Source organism: Puma concolor, chromosome E3 (assembly GCF_028749965.1).
Source record: "Puma concolor isolate L17-30 chromosome E3, mPumCon1.1.hap2, whole genome shotgun sequence".
NCBI lineage: Eukaryota > Metazoa > Chordata > Mammalia > Carnivora > Felidae > Puma > Puma concolor.
Genome location: NC_141682.1, coordinates 25779616 through 25795057, shown reverse-complemented (window position 1 = coordinate 25795057; position 15442 = coordinate 25779616). Strand labels below are relative to the sequence as shown.

General features: G+C 38.9%; 1 protein-coding gene across 1 annotated transcript; it reads right to left on the bottom strand.

Moving 5' to 3' along the window:
* Positions 1 to 11722: 11722 nt before the first annotated feature.
* On the bottom strand, positions 11723 to 12046 carry LOC147573073 (PEST proteolytic signal-containing nuclear protein-like). The gene has a single exon (XM_086692806.1). It carries the CDS (start codon positions 12044 to 12046, stop codon positions 11723 to 11725), a length of 324 nt encoding a protein of 107 aa, XP_086548932.1.
* Between the last annotated feature and the right edge of the window lie 3396 nt (positions 12047 to 15442).

The following is a 15442-nucleotide window of genomic DNA, read 5'->3' as shown; positions in this document are numbered from 1 at the left end:
AAGTTTTTGTGGGTGTTAAGTCAGATAATATTTTTGAATGCATTTTGAAAACTATGAATTGTTTGTCATGACATTTGGTTTGTGTTAACTCTCCTACAGGAGTACCAGCTCACGATAGGGCTCAGTAGAAATATGCTCTGGGCTTCCTATTTCGTCTCATTCTTTTTGATATTTTTAATTATTGTCTGTTTCCTGTGAGTGATTTTATTTGTCCAGGCAAGTATCTATTTGAATGTAGCATGCTGCAGCTTAACTTCAAAAGGAATAAAATAGCTGTGGGTCTGGACTGAGTGGGATATAGGTTGTAGAAGAATGCATACATTTTTCATTGAGTCCCCTCGGAAATTCAGTTTATCAGCACACAAAACCACCTAGATGGGCAGCTCTTCCATGACAAAGGAGTTATTTAATGAACTTTGTATCTCTCTGAACAGTGACCTGTTTCACTAGGGCTACTAAGTGTTAAGGGTTATTTTCTAACCCTTGTTTTTCTGCGACACCTCTTAAGGTATGACTAAACTGGCTTCCTGGTTGTTTTGTTAGATCGTACCTGATGTAGTCCTTCAGTACGGTGACCCATTTCTTGTCTTCGCCTTTTTCCTGTGTTTTACTGTCACCTCGTTAGCCTTCGGCTTTCTGATTTCCACGTTCTTCAATAGAAGTGAGTCTAACACTCCTCCCATGAAATTCTCAGCATTTCGGTTGACTCTAAAGAGGATTTCATTTGGAAGCTCCTTTTTTTTTATGTTTATTCATTTGTGAAACACAGAGAGAGACAGAGCACAAGCAGGGGTGGGGCAGAGAGAGAGGTGGACACAGAATCTGAAGCAGGCTCCAGGCTCTGAGCTGTCAGCACAGAGCCCGACTTGGGGCTCGAACTCACGAACTGTGAGATCATGACCTGAGCCGAAGTTGGACGCTCAACTGACTGAGCCACCCAGGTGCCCCTGGGAGCTCCTTCTAAACATCAGTTGCCCCCTCATATCCAGTCTCTGCTTATTGCATTCTAAAAAGGACAGATATCGTATGCATGTGAAATGATTTGAAAGGAAGAGCAAAGATCAGAGAAAATCAATACAGCATTAGGATGCCTGTAAAAAGAGGATAAAAACCAACATAGGGTCTCATGTGACAAGAGTGTGTCAACTAAAATAGGGTCATGTGGAAATATTCATTCATTTACTCACCCACTTGTTGAAGTCTTTGGATCACTCATCACATGCCTGGAACCATGTTGAATTTGCAAAAAGCAGATGAGAAACAACTTCATGCCCTTTGTGTTCTCACATACGAGAGAGATGTGGGACCAGATAAATTCACACTAGCTTAAGTTAGGGAATTCATACAATTACTTCTCCAGTGGCCATTTTCTGTTATTATTTATTAAAAAATATTTTTCATGCAACAAATATTCACCATTTTTTCACTTTTATATCTTTCATATTTGCTGATTAATTAGAGTATTACCTTCTCTCAGTCATTTACGGCACAAATTGCTTTATGGTAAAATTTACATTTCGTAGGGATTTTTTATTGTTTTCAGCAATAACACTGCTACCAGTTAATTAGTTCTTACAAAGTAGAGAGTCATACCTATCGCCTACCCTATAGTAAAACCATGAGTGCAGAAAATCATTTTGTCAGAGTCAGCTGGAGGTGATACGCTGAAGAGCAGGGTAAAGTGCACAAATGCCAAGGAGGGACACTTGGCCAAAACAACTATGATACTGATAAAAAAAAATTTTTTTTAATCCCTTGTGTTTATAAATATTGCTGAGGTGGCACAAAGTCCAAAAATTAGGCGGGAGGTGATTGAAAGCCAAAGCTAGCTTTTGTGTTGGGATTTTCTGTCGAACACCAGAGATTTCAGTGTTCTCCTCCAACAGCAATTCGGGGAGCTAAGGTAAGTCTGGAGAACCTGCCAGAGGTGGACTATTTAAGAGGACACCTCAAATAAAGGTGAGACCTTAAAGAGCCACAGTTGCTGTGCGCATGAATGAAAAACAAAGGTGCCACACAGAAGGAACAACAAGTTCTTGCTTTGCCTAAATTCACCAAGATATTAATCAGTTCGTTAGCTGTTGTTATTTCATGGACATTTTTCTGAGGGGAATTCTTCCGTTTCGTCATTTTGGATAGTCCCTGGAGTGGTGCGGGACTGCAGGGCACTTCCCCTGTGCTGTCTTGAATAACTTGCGTTGGTGGGCGGGGTCGCAGTCAGACCTGATGTCTATCCCCAGCCCACCAATGGGGCCACAGTCAGACTGGTGTGTGCCTTCTCTTCCCCTCTCCTAGGGGCGGGATTCACTGTGGGGTGGCGTGGCTGTCTGGGCTACTTGCACACTGCCAGGCTTGTGGTGCTGGGGATCTGGCGAATTAGCTGGGGTGGATCGGCAAGGTGCACAGGGGCGGGAAAGGTAGGCTCACCTCGCTTTTCCTTTGGAGATCCGCTTTGGGAGGGGCCCTGGGCACCGGAGGGAGTCAGACCCGCTGGAAGGATGGATCCGCAGAAGCACAGTGTTGGGTGTTTGCCCCGTGCAAGCAAGTTCCCTGGCAGGAACTGGTTCCCTTTGGGATTTTGGCTGGGGGATGGGCGAGGGAGATGGCGCTGGCGAGCGCCTTTGTTCCCTGCCAAGCTGAGCTCTGTGGTCAGGGGCTCAACAACTCTCCCTCCCGTTGTCCTCCAGCCCTCCCGTCCTCCGAGCAGAGCTGTTAAGTCCCGCTTGCTGTCAGATGTTAAGTCCCGCTTGCCATCAGAACACACTCCTTCTGGCCCCTCCACTTTTGCCAGCCAGACTTGGAGCCTCTGCTTGACCGATGGGCTGCCCCTCTGTCCTGGTCCCTCCCGCCAGTCCCTGGAGAGCGCACCGCCTCTCCGCCCTTCCTACCCTCTTCCGTTGGCCTCTCGTCTGCTCTTGGCTCTGGAGAATCCATTCTGCTAGTCTTCTGGAAGTTTTCTGGGTTATTTAGGCAGGTGTAGGTGGAATCTGAGTGATCAGCAGGACGCGGTGAGCCCAGCGTCCTCCTACGCTGCCATCTTCCCAGGATCCCCCCTCACCAAGATATTAAGATTGTGGCTTATGTGAGAAGGACATCAGTGAATGTAACCAGATATAAAACCCCTGAAGATTGGTAAATTATGTAAAATTTTATATTTTGGAAGTTATAGAATGCTTTTTTTTTTTTTAGATTTTTAAATTTATTTTATCTTAATTTTTATTTTTTAATTTACATCCAAATTAGCATATAGTGCAACAATGATTTCAGGAGTAGATTCCTTGGTGCCCCTTACCCATTAGCCCATCCCCCCTCCCACAACCCCTCCCATAACCCTCAGTTCTCCATATTTATGAGTCTCTTCTGTTTTGTCCCCCTCCCTGTTTTTATATTATTTTATTTTTGTTTCCCTTCCCTTATACTCATCTGTTTTGTCTCTTAAAGTCGTCATATGAGTGAAGTCATATGATTTTTGTCTTTCTCTGACCGACTAATTTCACTTAGCATAATACCCTCCAGTTCCATCCACATAGTTGCAAATGGCAAGATTTTGTTCTTTTTGATTGCCGAGTAGTACTCCATTGTATATAGATATCACATCTTCTTTATCCATTTATCCATCGATGGACATTTGGGCTCTTTCCATACTTTGGCTAGAATGTTTCTTTATCCCTCTAGCCATCTACCCCACATATCTGAAGTTTTTTGGTGGTTTGTTTTTTGTGATTCCTGTTTTAGTTGCCTTTTTTGACTAAATGAAACTACACATATTGTGTAAGAAATGATGTATATATGAATTGGTATCATTCTATTATGTTTCCACAGATGGTTTTCCATATCTTTTTTTTAAATTGTAAGTCCTTTAAGTTTTTTTCATGGCATGAAGTGGACAATAAATGCAAGAGTGTATATACAGTATACATAATAATAAAAGGAACACCCAGTGCTCACCCAGAGACTGAAAACAGAAATTGCTAGTACCTAAGAAATACTTTAGGTACCCCTTTCTGATAATAACCACTATTCTGATTGACTTTTGTTTACAGCTTTTCTACTTAGTATCAATCACTGGCTAATGTATTGCTTAGTTTTCTTAGTGAAATTACACTGTGTGATTTTGATACAACATGGTGTTATGCTTTTAGCTTTATCTAGTTATTATTTTATTTTTACTGCTATACAGTGTTCTGTTGTGCAGTTATCAGTTTTAGACTTGGTAGGTATTTGGGTTGTTTCTAGTTAGTTATTGTTATGAATAATATTGATGTGAACATTCTTATATATGTCAGCTGGTAGATATGTACAAGATTTTTTCTGGGGTGCATAAGTAGGAGTGGAATTGTTTTATCCGGGTGAACATGATACCTTACTAGGTTATGTCAAACTGTTTCCAAAGTGGTAGAATTTCACATTCCTTCTAGCAGTTGGTAAGTATTCCTATTGTTTCAGGCTTTTAAAATTTGTATCGTATTTTGAGGTGTGAAAGGTATCTCATAATACTTTTAATTTGTAATTTCCTGGTAATTATTGATTCTGATCAAATTTTTAGGTTAATATGAACCATGTGTGTTTTTTCTCTGTAAAGTGTCTGTTTGCACCTTTTGACCACATCTTTTTTGACCATAGCTTTATAAAAGTATAATATACATACCATAAAACCCACCCACTAGTATATTTATCAAGTTATGCAACCATAACCAAATCTCAGTTTAGAAATTTTTCATCACTCCCAAAATTTCCTTTGAGCTAATTTTCACTCAATCCTCATTCTTACCTCTCTGGGACAAGGCAGTAACTTTTCTGCTTTCTTTCTACATAAATTTGGCTTATCTAGACATTTGGTGTAGATGGATAAAATATGTAGCCTTTTCTTTTTCTCAGATATGTAGGCTAGCTTCTTTTACTTAACATAGTGATTTTGAAATCCATTCATGTTCCAGCATGTACCAGTATTTCCTTTTTGTTAATTGCTGAATATTATTTTCTTATATGAATATGCATTTATTTATTTATCCATCTAAGAGTTGATGGACATTTAAATTGTTCACAGGTTTTGTTTTTTTTTTTAATCATTGTGAATAACGATGCTATGGCTCTTTACACACAAGTCTTTGTGTGGATATATGTTTTCACTTCTCCTGGAAATGGAATTGTTGGATTGTGAGGTAAATTTATATTTAGCTTATATAAGAATTTCCCCCAATTTTTTCCAGTGTGGCTATATAATTTTATATTTAGCCCCACCAACAATGAATAAGGGTTCTTGTTTCACTACATTCCTGGCCTTTTTTTTCCTTTCCTTTAATTTTAATTTAATTAATTAAATTTAAAATTCCTGTACAGTTAACATACAGTGTTCTATTAGTTTCAGGTGTGCAATATAGTGATTCAGCATTTCCATACGGAAGGGCTTCAACATGTGAATTAGGGCGGGTGGACACCATCAGCCTATTCTAAAGTAATACTCTTAGAAAATTACTGGTATTCTTAGTAACTTCTAATTTAATGTAAAACATTGCATATAAAAATTATATAAATTATTTGAGTCTTTGCATGACTTTTTTTTCCCTGCACAGAGGATTTACTTTGAAATCTGCCAGTCATTTAGGTTCGGGGCTCTAGCACCCCTAGATTAGGGGTTAGATCATAATCCATTAAGGATTTGAGATGATTGAAAATGATCTGTTTCTGGTGCACCTATACTTTAGATGGAGGCTTTCAGGGCTCTAAGTAAAAGTTTGAGGTATTAATGATGGCTTTTCTTTAGCATGTCTTAATTTCTGTAAGCCCTTGACACTGTCAAAAACTCAGCTCATTTTCTCAGACTCTAAGCCATAGTTCAGATTTTACAACTGCTTCAAGGTGAAAATTAGCAACAAATTCTAGACTTCTCTCTCTTGACTTCTCTTTTTACCTTGATTTTGGTCCTATAAATTGTCCTTGCCCGGTAGCTTCTTAACATACTTAAAAAGTAATTCTTTTTTTTTTTTAATTTTTTTTCAACATTTATTTATTTTTGGGACAGAGAGAGACAGAGCATGAACGGGGGAGGGGCAGAAAGAGAGGGAGACACAGAATCGGAAACAGGCTCCAGGCTCTGAGTCATCAGCCCAGAGCCTGACGCGGGGCTCGAACTCACGGAGCGCGAGATTGTGACCTGGCTGAAGTCGGACGCTTAACCGACTGCGCCACCCAGGCACCCCAAAAAGTAATTCTTAATAAATATACTTATAAATAAACAAATAAATAAACATATTTGTCTAGATTTGTCATTAAAAGAGTTGGTTCTGAAATAATGTAGTCCCCATGATACATAGCATCCTAATCCAAATGCTTCTCTATTACACTGACTTTCTTCCCTGTCTTTTGAATGAACTGCGTTATAAAATATTATAAATAAGTATTCAAAGTATCATAAATACGACCGGAGGTGTATCTAAAACCACTGTCAATGTTTTTAGTTTTCATCTATCAAAATTCCAAAATAAATGTAAACAGTGTAGGTGTATTCATATGATGTGATTAGTGGTAGTGTACATTTAGAGATTGTTAGGCTGAGTACTCATGAATAAAAATGAAAAAGTTTTTATAACCACAAGGGTAGGTCCTTTTTTAGATAAGTAAATACCCACAATCATAGCATAAGAAGGGAAAGTTTATTCCTCATATCATTCATTAATTCTTCCAAGCAAAACTATTTATTGAGCACCTGTCTGTGTTGAGCACTGTTCTGGATGCTGTGATACAGTGGTGACCAAAACAGTTTCCCTTCTTTTGTAGGGTTTCCATTTTAGAGCTTTTTTGTAATAAAATGAGGATATTTCTGTGTCAAGCTTTTGTGGTTTATGTGAGCTAACTCTATTTTCCTTCTTACTTTTTAGCTACCTTGGCTATTTCTATTGGAGGTTTCCTCTATTTTCTCACTTTCTTTCCATATATATTCTATATATATCAAATGTTGATACATTTGAGCCTCACGGAGAAGCTGTCTTTCTGTCTCTTGTCAAATATTGCAGTAGCTTTGGGGATTGAATATATATGCAAAATGGAAATGAAACGTGAGTCTTTCCTTTAATAAAATTGACTTCGATGATTTGATTCCCGGGAAGAAAAACATGTGATCTGAGTTTGCCAATGGAATGGGTGGGACAGTGGGTGAGAGCTTATTGTAGTGTTTCTTAAATATTTTTTCTGGATTGTAGTATTTTTTTATTATAAAAGTGGTATCTCTATCTATCTATCCATCCATACACACACACACACACACACACACACACACACACTGTATGTATACATATATGCATGCAGATATGTATGTACGTACGTATGTATGTATGTACGTATCTACGTGTCTTTATATCTGTGCTCTCATGTGGGGGGCAATTTTACCACCTAGAGGATATTGGCAATGTCTGGAGATATTTTTGGTTTTTGATTATCGTGTCTGATGGAGGACTGTGACTGATCCCTAGTGTGTAGCAGCCGGAGATGCTACTAAATATCCTACAAAGGACAAGACAGCCCCTGAAACAGAATTACCCAGGCTCAAATGTCAGTGGTGGCAAGATTAAAATACCCTGGTTAATATTCATATTTTAACATCTATGAGTTCATGCTGTTGCATCTAATACCTATCTAATATCAAGAGTTCTTCCTAGCTTTCCCCTGTTCTATATATTTACCTCCCTTTTCAATCATGGGAAATGTGCCCCCCCCCCATCATTATCAATATAATTACACATTTGTTCAGTTTTGCAATACTCAGAAAATAGTGACAGAATTTCTCATTCATACCACTGTAAACAAGAAACATGTTAAGTGTGGTCATTGTAATTCTACATTTAGCCTGAGGCTTTGTAGTTAAAGTACTGTGTTAAAAAATTACTTGGGTTAGTATTTCATTTTATGTTCACTGTAGTTATTCTCTTGAAATGTAAGTAGGTACATTTGTTTTTGTTTATGCCCCATTTTTCATCCCACCACCATTGTAAATTTAATATAAATTGCTCAGTATGTAAAACATTAACACAATTTTTAGAAATTGTGTACAAACTATAGAAAAAGCATAGTTAGATAAGAATAGTTCCCTCCTGGGGTGCCTGGGTGGCTCAGTCGGTTAAGTGGCCAACTTCGGCTCAGATCATGATCTTCCAGGTTGTGGGTTCAAGCCCCACATTGGGCTCTGGGCTGACAGCTTGGAGGCTGGAACCTGCTTCAGTTTCTGTGTCTCCCTCTCTCTCTGCCCCTTGCCTGTTTACATTCCGTCTGTCTGTCTCTCTCTCAAAAATAAGTAAACATTAAAAAAAAAAAAAAAAAGAATGATTCCCTCCTCTTACCAGTCCATCTCACCCTGGTAGGTAGTATCTTAATTAATTCTGTTTTATCTTTTGTGTATTTTATTTTCTAAAAAATTAACAATTTTCTATATTATTTTCCTTAGTTTCTTATAAAAATGTTAGTGTACTGCACACTCCTTTACAATGTGCTTTTTCAGCTAACATATTTTAGAAATCATTCCCTGTGAGCTTACAGATACATCTTCATTAGTTTTTACAGATACCTTGTGTGGATATGGCAAAGTTTGTTCAACCTATCTTCCATCTATGAGCATTTAGGACCTTTACAGTATTTTTCAATCAAAGTAAAACTTAAATGAATTATATGTATGTATTTTTGTGTTATTGGATATGTAGCATAAGGGTAAGTTATCAGAAGTGGGCCTGGAGTAGGATTTTGACTACAAATTTAATTCTTCAATTGATGTGGAAATGTTCAGATTATCTATTTTTCTTGAGTAAGCTTTAGTACCTTGTGTCTTTTATAGAATTTGTCCATTATATGTAAGTGGTCAAAACTGTTGAGATAAAGTTATTCTTCATATTCCTTTATTATCTGTTATCTGGGCCCTTTAAAATATCATTAAATTTCGTATTCTTACAGTAAGATTGCCCATCTGGGGGGAGTACACTTCTGTGTTTGAACCCATGTATATATTAATTTAATCTCTCCGGCAGCCAGGATGCAGAACCATTTCCTCATAACAAAAAAATTCCTTTGTGTTGCCCCTTCTCTTCAACCCCTATACCTAGCAATCACTGATCTGTTCATCTCAGTAGTTTTGCCTTTTCTGGAATCATGCAAATGGAATTGTATGGTTTTGACGCTGGCTTTTTCCACTTAGCCTAAGGCATCTGTTTTTCATCCATGCTCTTCCTTGTATCAGTAGTTCACTTCTTTATGCTGTTGTCAACTGATTAGGGATTCCTAATTACATATGAAAAATCCTTCACCTTTGCTACATAACATATGTATGTTCTTTTATTTTTTTAATAATTCATGTTTCTCTTCATTTGAAGTTGTATTTTCTCCTCCTTTTCTAAAAAAAATATTCTGAGCTGAGATCAAGAGTTGGACACTTAACCATCTGAGCCACCCAGACGCCCCTAAAAAAACATATTCTCATCCTAGTGGGTATGAAGTGGCATGTTATTGTTCTTTTGGTTTTTAGTTCTCTAAGGACTAATGATATTAAGCGTCTTTTCATGTGCTTCTTGGACATTTGTACAATGTCTTTGAAGAAATATCTATTCGAGTCCTTTGCCTATTTTTTTATATTATTTTTTTTCAATATATGAAGTTTATTGTCAAATTGGTTTCCATACAACACCCAGTGCTCATCCCAAAAGGTGCCCTCCTCAATACCCATCACCCACCCTCCCCTCCCTCCCACCCCCCATCAACCCTCAGTTTGTTCTCAGTTTTTAACAGTCTCTTATGCTTTGGCTCTCTCCCACTCTAACCTTTTTTTTTTTTTCCCTTCCCCTCCCCCATGAGTTTCTGTTAAGTTTCTTAGGATCCACATAAGAGTGAAAACATATGGTATCTGTCTTTCTCTGTATGGCTTATTTCACTTAGCATCACACTCTCCAGTTCCATCCACGTTGCTACAAAGGGCCATATTTCATTCTTTCTCATTGCCACGTAGTACTCCATTGTGTGTATAAACCACAATTTCTTTATCCATTCATCAGTTGATGGACATTTAGGCTCTTTCCACAATTTGGCTATTGTTGAGAGTGCTGCTATAAACATTGGGGTACAAGTGCCCCTATGCATCAGTACTCCTGTATCCCTTGGGTCAATTCCTAGCAGTGCTATTGCTGGGTCATAGGGTAGGTCTATTTTTAATTTTCTGAGGAACTTCCACACTGTTTTCCAGAGTGGCTGCACCAGTTTGCATTCCCACCAACAGTGCAAGAGGGTTCCCGTTTCTCCACATCTTCTCCAGCATCCATAGTCTCCTGATTTGTTCAAAAAAAATTTTTAAAGAAACAGTTTCCTTATGATTTGCTTTAAGTTCTGATAGAAATGCTTAGAGCATTTCTAGCTGATAATTAAAGTAGCGTTACTAGCTAATAATTAATTAAAACCAAGAAAAGCATATTCAAAATACTGATTTACTTTGGTAGCAAATGGTTATTATTTGAAGACTAATGAAGGTAGACATGACCCATTAAGATGAAGTGAGCTCTTTCAAATACTCAGTAATTTACACAATATATTTACATATTTACACATATATTTACATATATATATTTTTTAAAGTGTTTATTTAGAGAGAGGGAGGGAGTACATGTGAGCAGGAGGAGGAGCAGAGAGAGAGGACGAAGAGAATCCCAAGCACTCCATGCTGTGAGTGCAGAGCCTGACACAGGGCTCGATCTCACAAAGTGTGAAATCCTGACCTGAGCCAAAAGCAAAAGTCAGATGCTTAACTGACTAAGCCACCCAGGCACCCCTAAAATATATTTTTTAAAGGGCTAAGCATCTCTAGCCACTTAAAGCAAGGCAATACCTAGTTTATGATGACTTAAAAGAAAACAAATGCCCATAAGGAAAAAAAAAAGCTTTATTTTAATATTATCAGAATTTACCGAATTTACTCTTAGCCGATAGTTCAGTAACATTTTCCTCTCAATACAGTATTCTTTCCTTATAAGGTAGTTCCCGGGAGCCAGATAGTTTAGCTAATGAGGGGGTTACATTAAGGAGTAATTGCTTGCACTTTAAATAGTAACTTTTTGCTTTCCACTCAATGTGCCAGTAGTTGTGTCTTAAAAAAAAAAAAAAAAACACCAAAAAACAATTCTTAAAAAGGTACCATTTCTGTTCTCTTTATAATATGTAACCTTTGTAAATGAATCATGTGAAACTGTAAAATTAGCAAATGTCTTGAAATCTGTATATAAAACATTTATCACCTCTAGTTTCAAAACTCTTACATATTTGTGTAGCATTCAAACTTTAAAAAGTGGCTCCAGAGATAAAAGATAGTCTTGTACACAGGAAACTGCTCCTTTTAACTTTATACCCTCCTCACACCCTGATTTCATAACAGGTCATTTTAATTATCTTGGTCATGGACCTTTCCTTTTTTTTTTTTTTTTTTAATTTTTTTTTTTAACGTTTATTTATTATTGAGAGACAGAGCACGAGCAGAGGAGAGCACAGAGAGAGGGAAACACAGAATCTGAAGCAGGCTCCAGGCTCCAAGCTGTCAGCAAAGAGCCCGACGCGGGGCTTGAACTCACGAATGGTGAGATCATGACCTGAGCTAAAGTCGGTTGCTTAGCCGACTGAGCCACCCAGGTGCCCTGGTCATGGACCTTTCCAAGAAGAGATTTTATATTTCACTTCCATAGCTTTTGGTTATCAGGAAACCCTGCTATCCTTTCTTGAAGGAGTTTGGTTCTGCTGATGTTGGTGTATCCCTTCTGCCACTGACAGGGTCTCTGGAGCAAGAATTGAAAGTTTCTTTTGTTTGGGCATACTTGATCCAAGTCGGATGAATATGGCGAATGCTTTCTTTCTTTGTTATCTGACTCCCATGCCCAGACTTGGAGGTCTGTACAGGCTTTGTTTGGAAGTCTGCAGCTTGCCCTTCAGCTGGGCATTTCCCAGCACCATGACTGGAACTTTCCCCTGTTACTTCATAGTCTGTAGCCAGCTGTGGCTTCCCAGGCTCTTCCTCTCCTGCCTTCCTCTCCATCGGTGTTCCTGCCACAACCTCCTCTGTAGCTCACCAAGGACTCTGGCATTTCTTTTTCTTCTTTCTTAGAATTTCCATCTCTCCGCATAGGTTATCCATCTGCTCTTATGTGTTGTATGCCTCTTCCATTAAAGCACTTACAGTGTTAATCACAGTTTTTAAAAAATTCCTGGCCTGATAATCCCAACATCATTGTCAAATTGAAGTCTGATTCTATGCTTGGTCATTCTCTTCAAACTGTGTTCTTTGCCCTTCAGTATGCCTTGTAAGTTTTTGTTAAAAGGTGGATATGAGGTACTGGGTAAAAGGAACCGCAGTAAATAGGCCTTTCCTGATGTAGAGGTCAGGTGCATAGTTTTTCCCCTGCTTAGATGGGACAGGAAGGCTAGAGGGGCTAGAGTTAGGTATTTCCCTTCCCCTAGGCAAGTTAGGCTCTGATAAAATCGTTTCTCATGAAGGAAGGCCTGGTTAAGAACGGAATGCTTGGGGGGGGGGAGGGGAGTGGTGCCTGAGAGGCTCAGTCAGTTAGCCGAGACTCTTGGTCTTGGCTCAGGTCATGATCTTAGGGTTAGTGGAATCGAGTCCTGTGTTGGGCTCTGTGCTGTCAGAGCCTGCTTGGGATTCTCTCTCTCTGTGCCCCTCTCCCACTCATTCTCTCTCTCTCTCTCTCTCTCTCTCTCTCAAAATAAATAAACTTAAAAAAAAAAAAAAAAAGGAATGCTCAGGCACATTTCCAAATGGCTCCTTTTTTGCCTCTCCCTCTTAAAAGCACGAGGGGATTTTTCTCTGATAATTACCTGTGAGGAACTGGCAGGCTCCTACAGATAAAACCCACAGTTGGGGAGGGGCGCCTGGGTGGCGCAGTCGGTTAAGCGTCCGACTTCAGCCAGGTCACGATCTCGCGCTCCGTGAGTTCGAGCCCCGCGTCGGGCTCTGGGCTGATGGCTCAGAGCCTGGAGCCTGTTTTAGATTCTGTGTCTCCCTCTCTCTCTGCCCCTCCCCCGTTCATGCTCTGTCTCTCTCTGTCCCAAAATAAATAAAAAACGTTGAAAAAAAAATTAAAAAAAAAAAAAAAAACCTCACAGTTGGGGAACCTTCCATGACTTGATCCCCTGGAGTTTTTAACTCTCAGCCTGGCCCACCCTGGGCCTCGGCAATTCATCAATCACTGTTCAGGTTTTCCTACCCCAGTTCTGGTTCCCTTGGACGTTTCTGCTCAGTGTTTCTGTTTCATTAAATTCTGTTATCTGCCTGTCTCTCCAGGTGTGGAGGCAGAGGTTTGCCCTGTGACCTCACGTGTCTGATGGATCTAAAAAGAATGGTTGATTTTTCAGTTCATCCTCTTACTTTTTGTTAGGATGGGGGTGATTCCTAAGCTCCTTACATGCCAGACCAGAAACTAGAAGACAAACCTTATTTTTATATTTATGAATGTATTTCCAAATTTGTATATCTGGTTGATTATTTCATTGGAGATTCACATGAAAGAGAATGGAGGAATAGGGCCACCATCCCAACCAGTAGGCCTGTTTATGGCTTTAAAGCTTATTTTATGGACTTTTTGTGATTGTTTATTTTTGTTTCAGTCACTAAGTCTTAGTTGAGTTTGGCTGTAGGAAGAAGCCCACTGTATCATTGCTTATTTCATTATCCTCTTGGACAGCCCGAAATTTTAAAGTATTGGCATATAGCAAATAGACAGTACCTGTCTCCAGAGAACACCAATGCATTTTTTTGTTTAATTATGAAGCAGCTGGATAACTTTGTTCTAGTCACAGCTGCGCACCTCAAGTAACTGTCTTCTGTTATGTTTCAGAGTTTGGTGTCAAGTGGGATAACTTCCTATCCCCAGTGATGACTTTCTTTTTGCCCATATTATGGGAATGCTTTTATTTGATGCTCTCTTGTTTGGCTTATGGCCTGGTATATAGATTCTGTCTTTCCAGGGAAGTGTGGTGTGCCCAAGCCGTGGTATTTCTTTTTGCAGGTAAGTTCTAATGCTTCTTATGTTCTTAGTTTGTCTTAAGTTCTTATGTACTTAGTTTGTCAAACAGTGAACATTATTACCTTGAACACCCTCCCTAAGATGCTCCAGTCTTATGGTACTAATACAGTTTTTATCCTTTCTGAACTAAAGCCTTTACAAGTTAACTTTGTAACATGTATAATAGAATCAGATGGCTTTCTACAGAAAAAAAAAATCTCCGTCAATGAATATGTGGTGGGGTTCTTTTTTTTTTATTTTTTTTTAATGTTTATTTATTTTTGAGACAGAGGGAGACAGAGCATGAACAGGGGAGGGTCAGAGAGAGAGGGAGACACAGAATCTAAAACAGGCTCCAGGCTCTGAGCAGTCAGCACAGAGCCCGATGCGGGGCTCGAACTCACAGACCGCAAGATCGTGACCTGAGCCGAAGTCGGACGCTTAACCCACTGAGCCACCCAGGCGCCCCAATGTGGTTCTTAGAGTCTAGTGAAAGGGGGATGAATTATGTCCCATTTTTGGTCTATCACCATCTGCTTTTTTCCACTGTTAGTCCAGATTACTCAGAATCAAAGCCATAGAAATGTGGGGAGAATCTATATCTTAGCCTCTATTTTCAGTCCCCTTCTTTATCATTCTGTAATTCAAATCAAGTGGTTCCCAAACTCTTTAGTCTCAGAACTCCTTTATACCCTTAAAAATTATTGAGCACCCCAAAGAGCCTTGGTTAATATGTTTTATCTATCAATATTAACCTTATTTGGAAATTAAAACTGAGAAATTGAAAAAATATTTATCAACTTATTTAAATATATCACTAGTAAACCTATTACATGGTGAAGTCAACATTTTGGTGAAAAATAACTATTTTCAAAATTTAAAAACATTAGTGAGAAGAGTGACCTGTTTTACATTTTTGTTTTTTTTTAAATTTTTAATGTTTATTTATTTTTGAGAGAGGAAGGGGGGAGGGGCAGGGAGAGAGAGGGAGACACAGAATCTGAAGCAGGCTCCAGGCTCTGAGCTGTCAGCACAGAGCCTGACGTGGGGCTCAAACTCACAGACCACAAGATCATGACCTGAGCCAAGCTGAAGTTAGATGCTTAACCAACTAAGCCACCCAGGTGCCCCTACATTTTTTCATATATCTTTTATATTTGCTTAGTAGCAAATATAATTCTCATTGGAGAGTGTGTATCTGGCTCTGCATTTAATCTTTTGTATTAAGTTGTTTTGCTTAAGATATATGGAGAAAATATAGCCTCATGCAGATATCTAGTTGAAAAAGGAATATTTTAGTAACCTGTTAAACAAATTTGGGTATTCTTCTTTGGTACTTCACCAAAACTGGACTAATGATAATTTTCTAGTGGTTAGTTGAAGTTTGGAATCCGAAAACACATTAATGAACA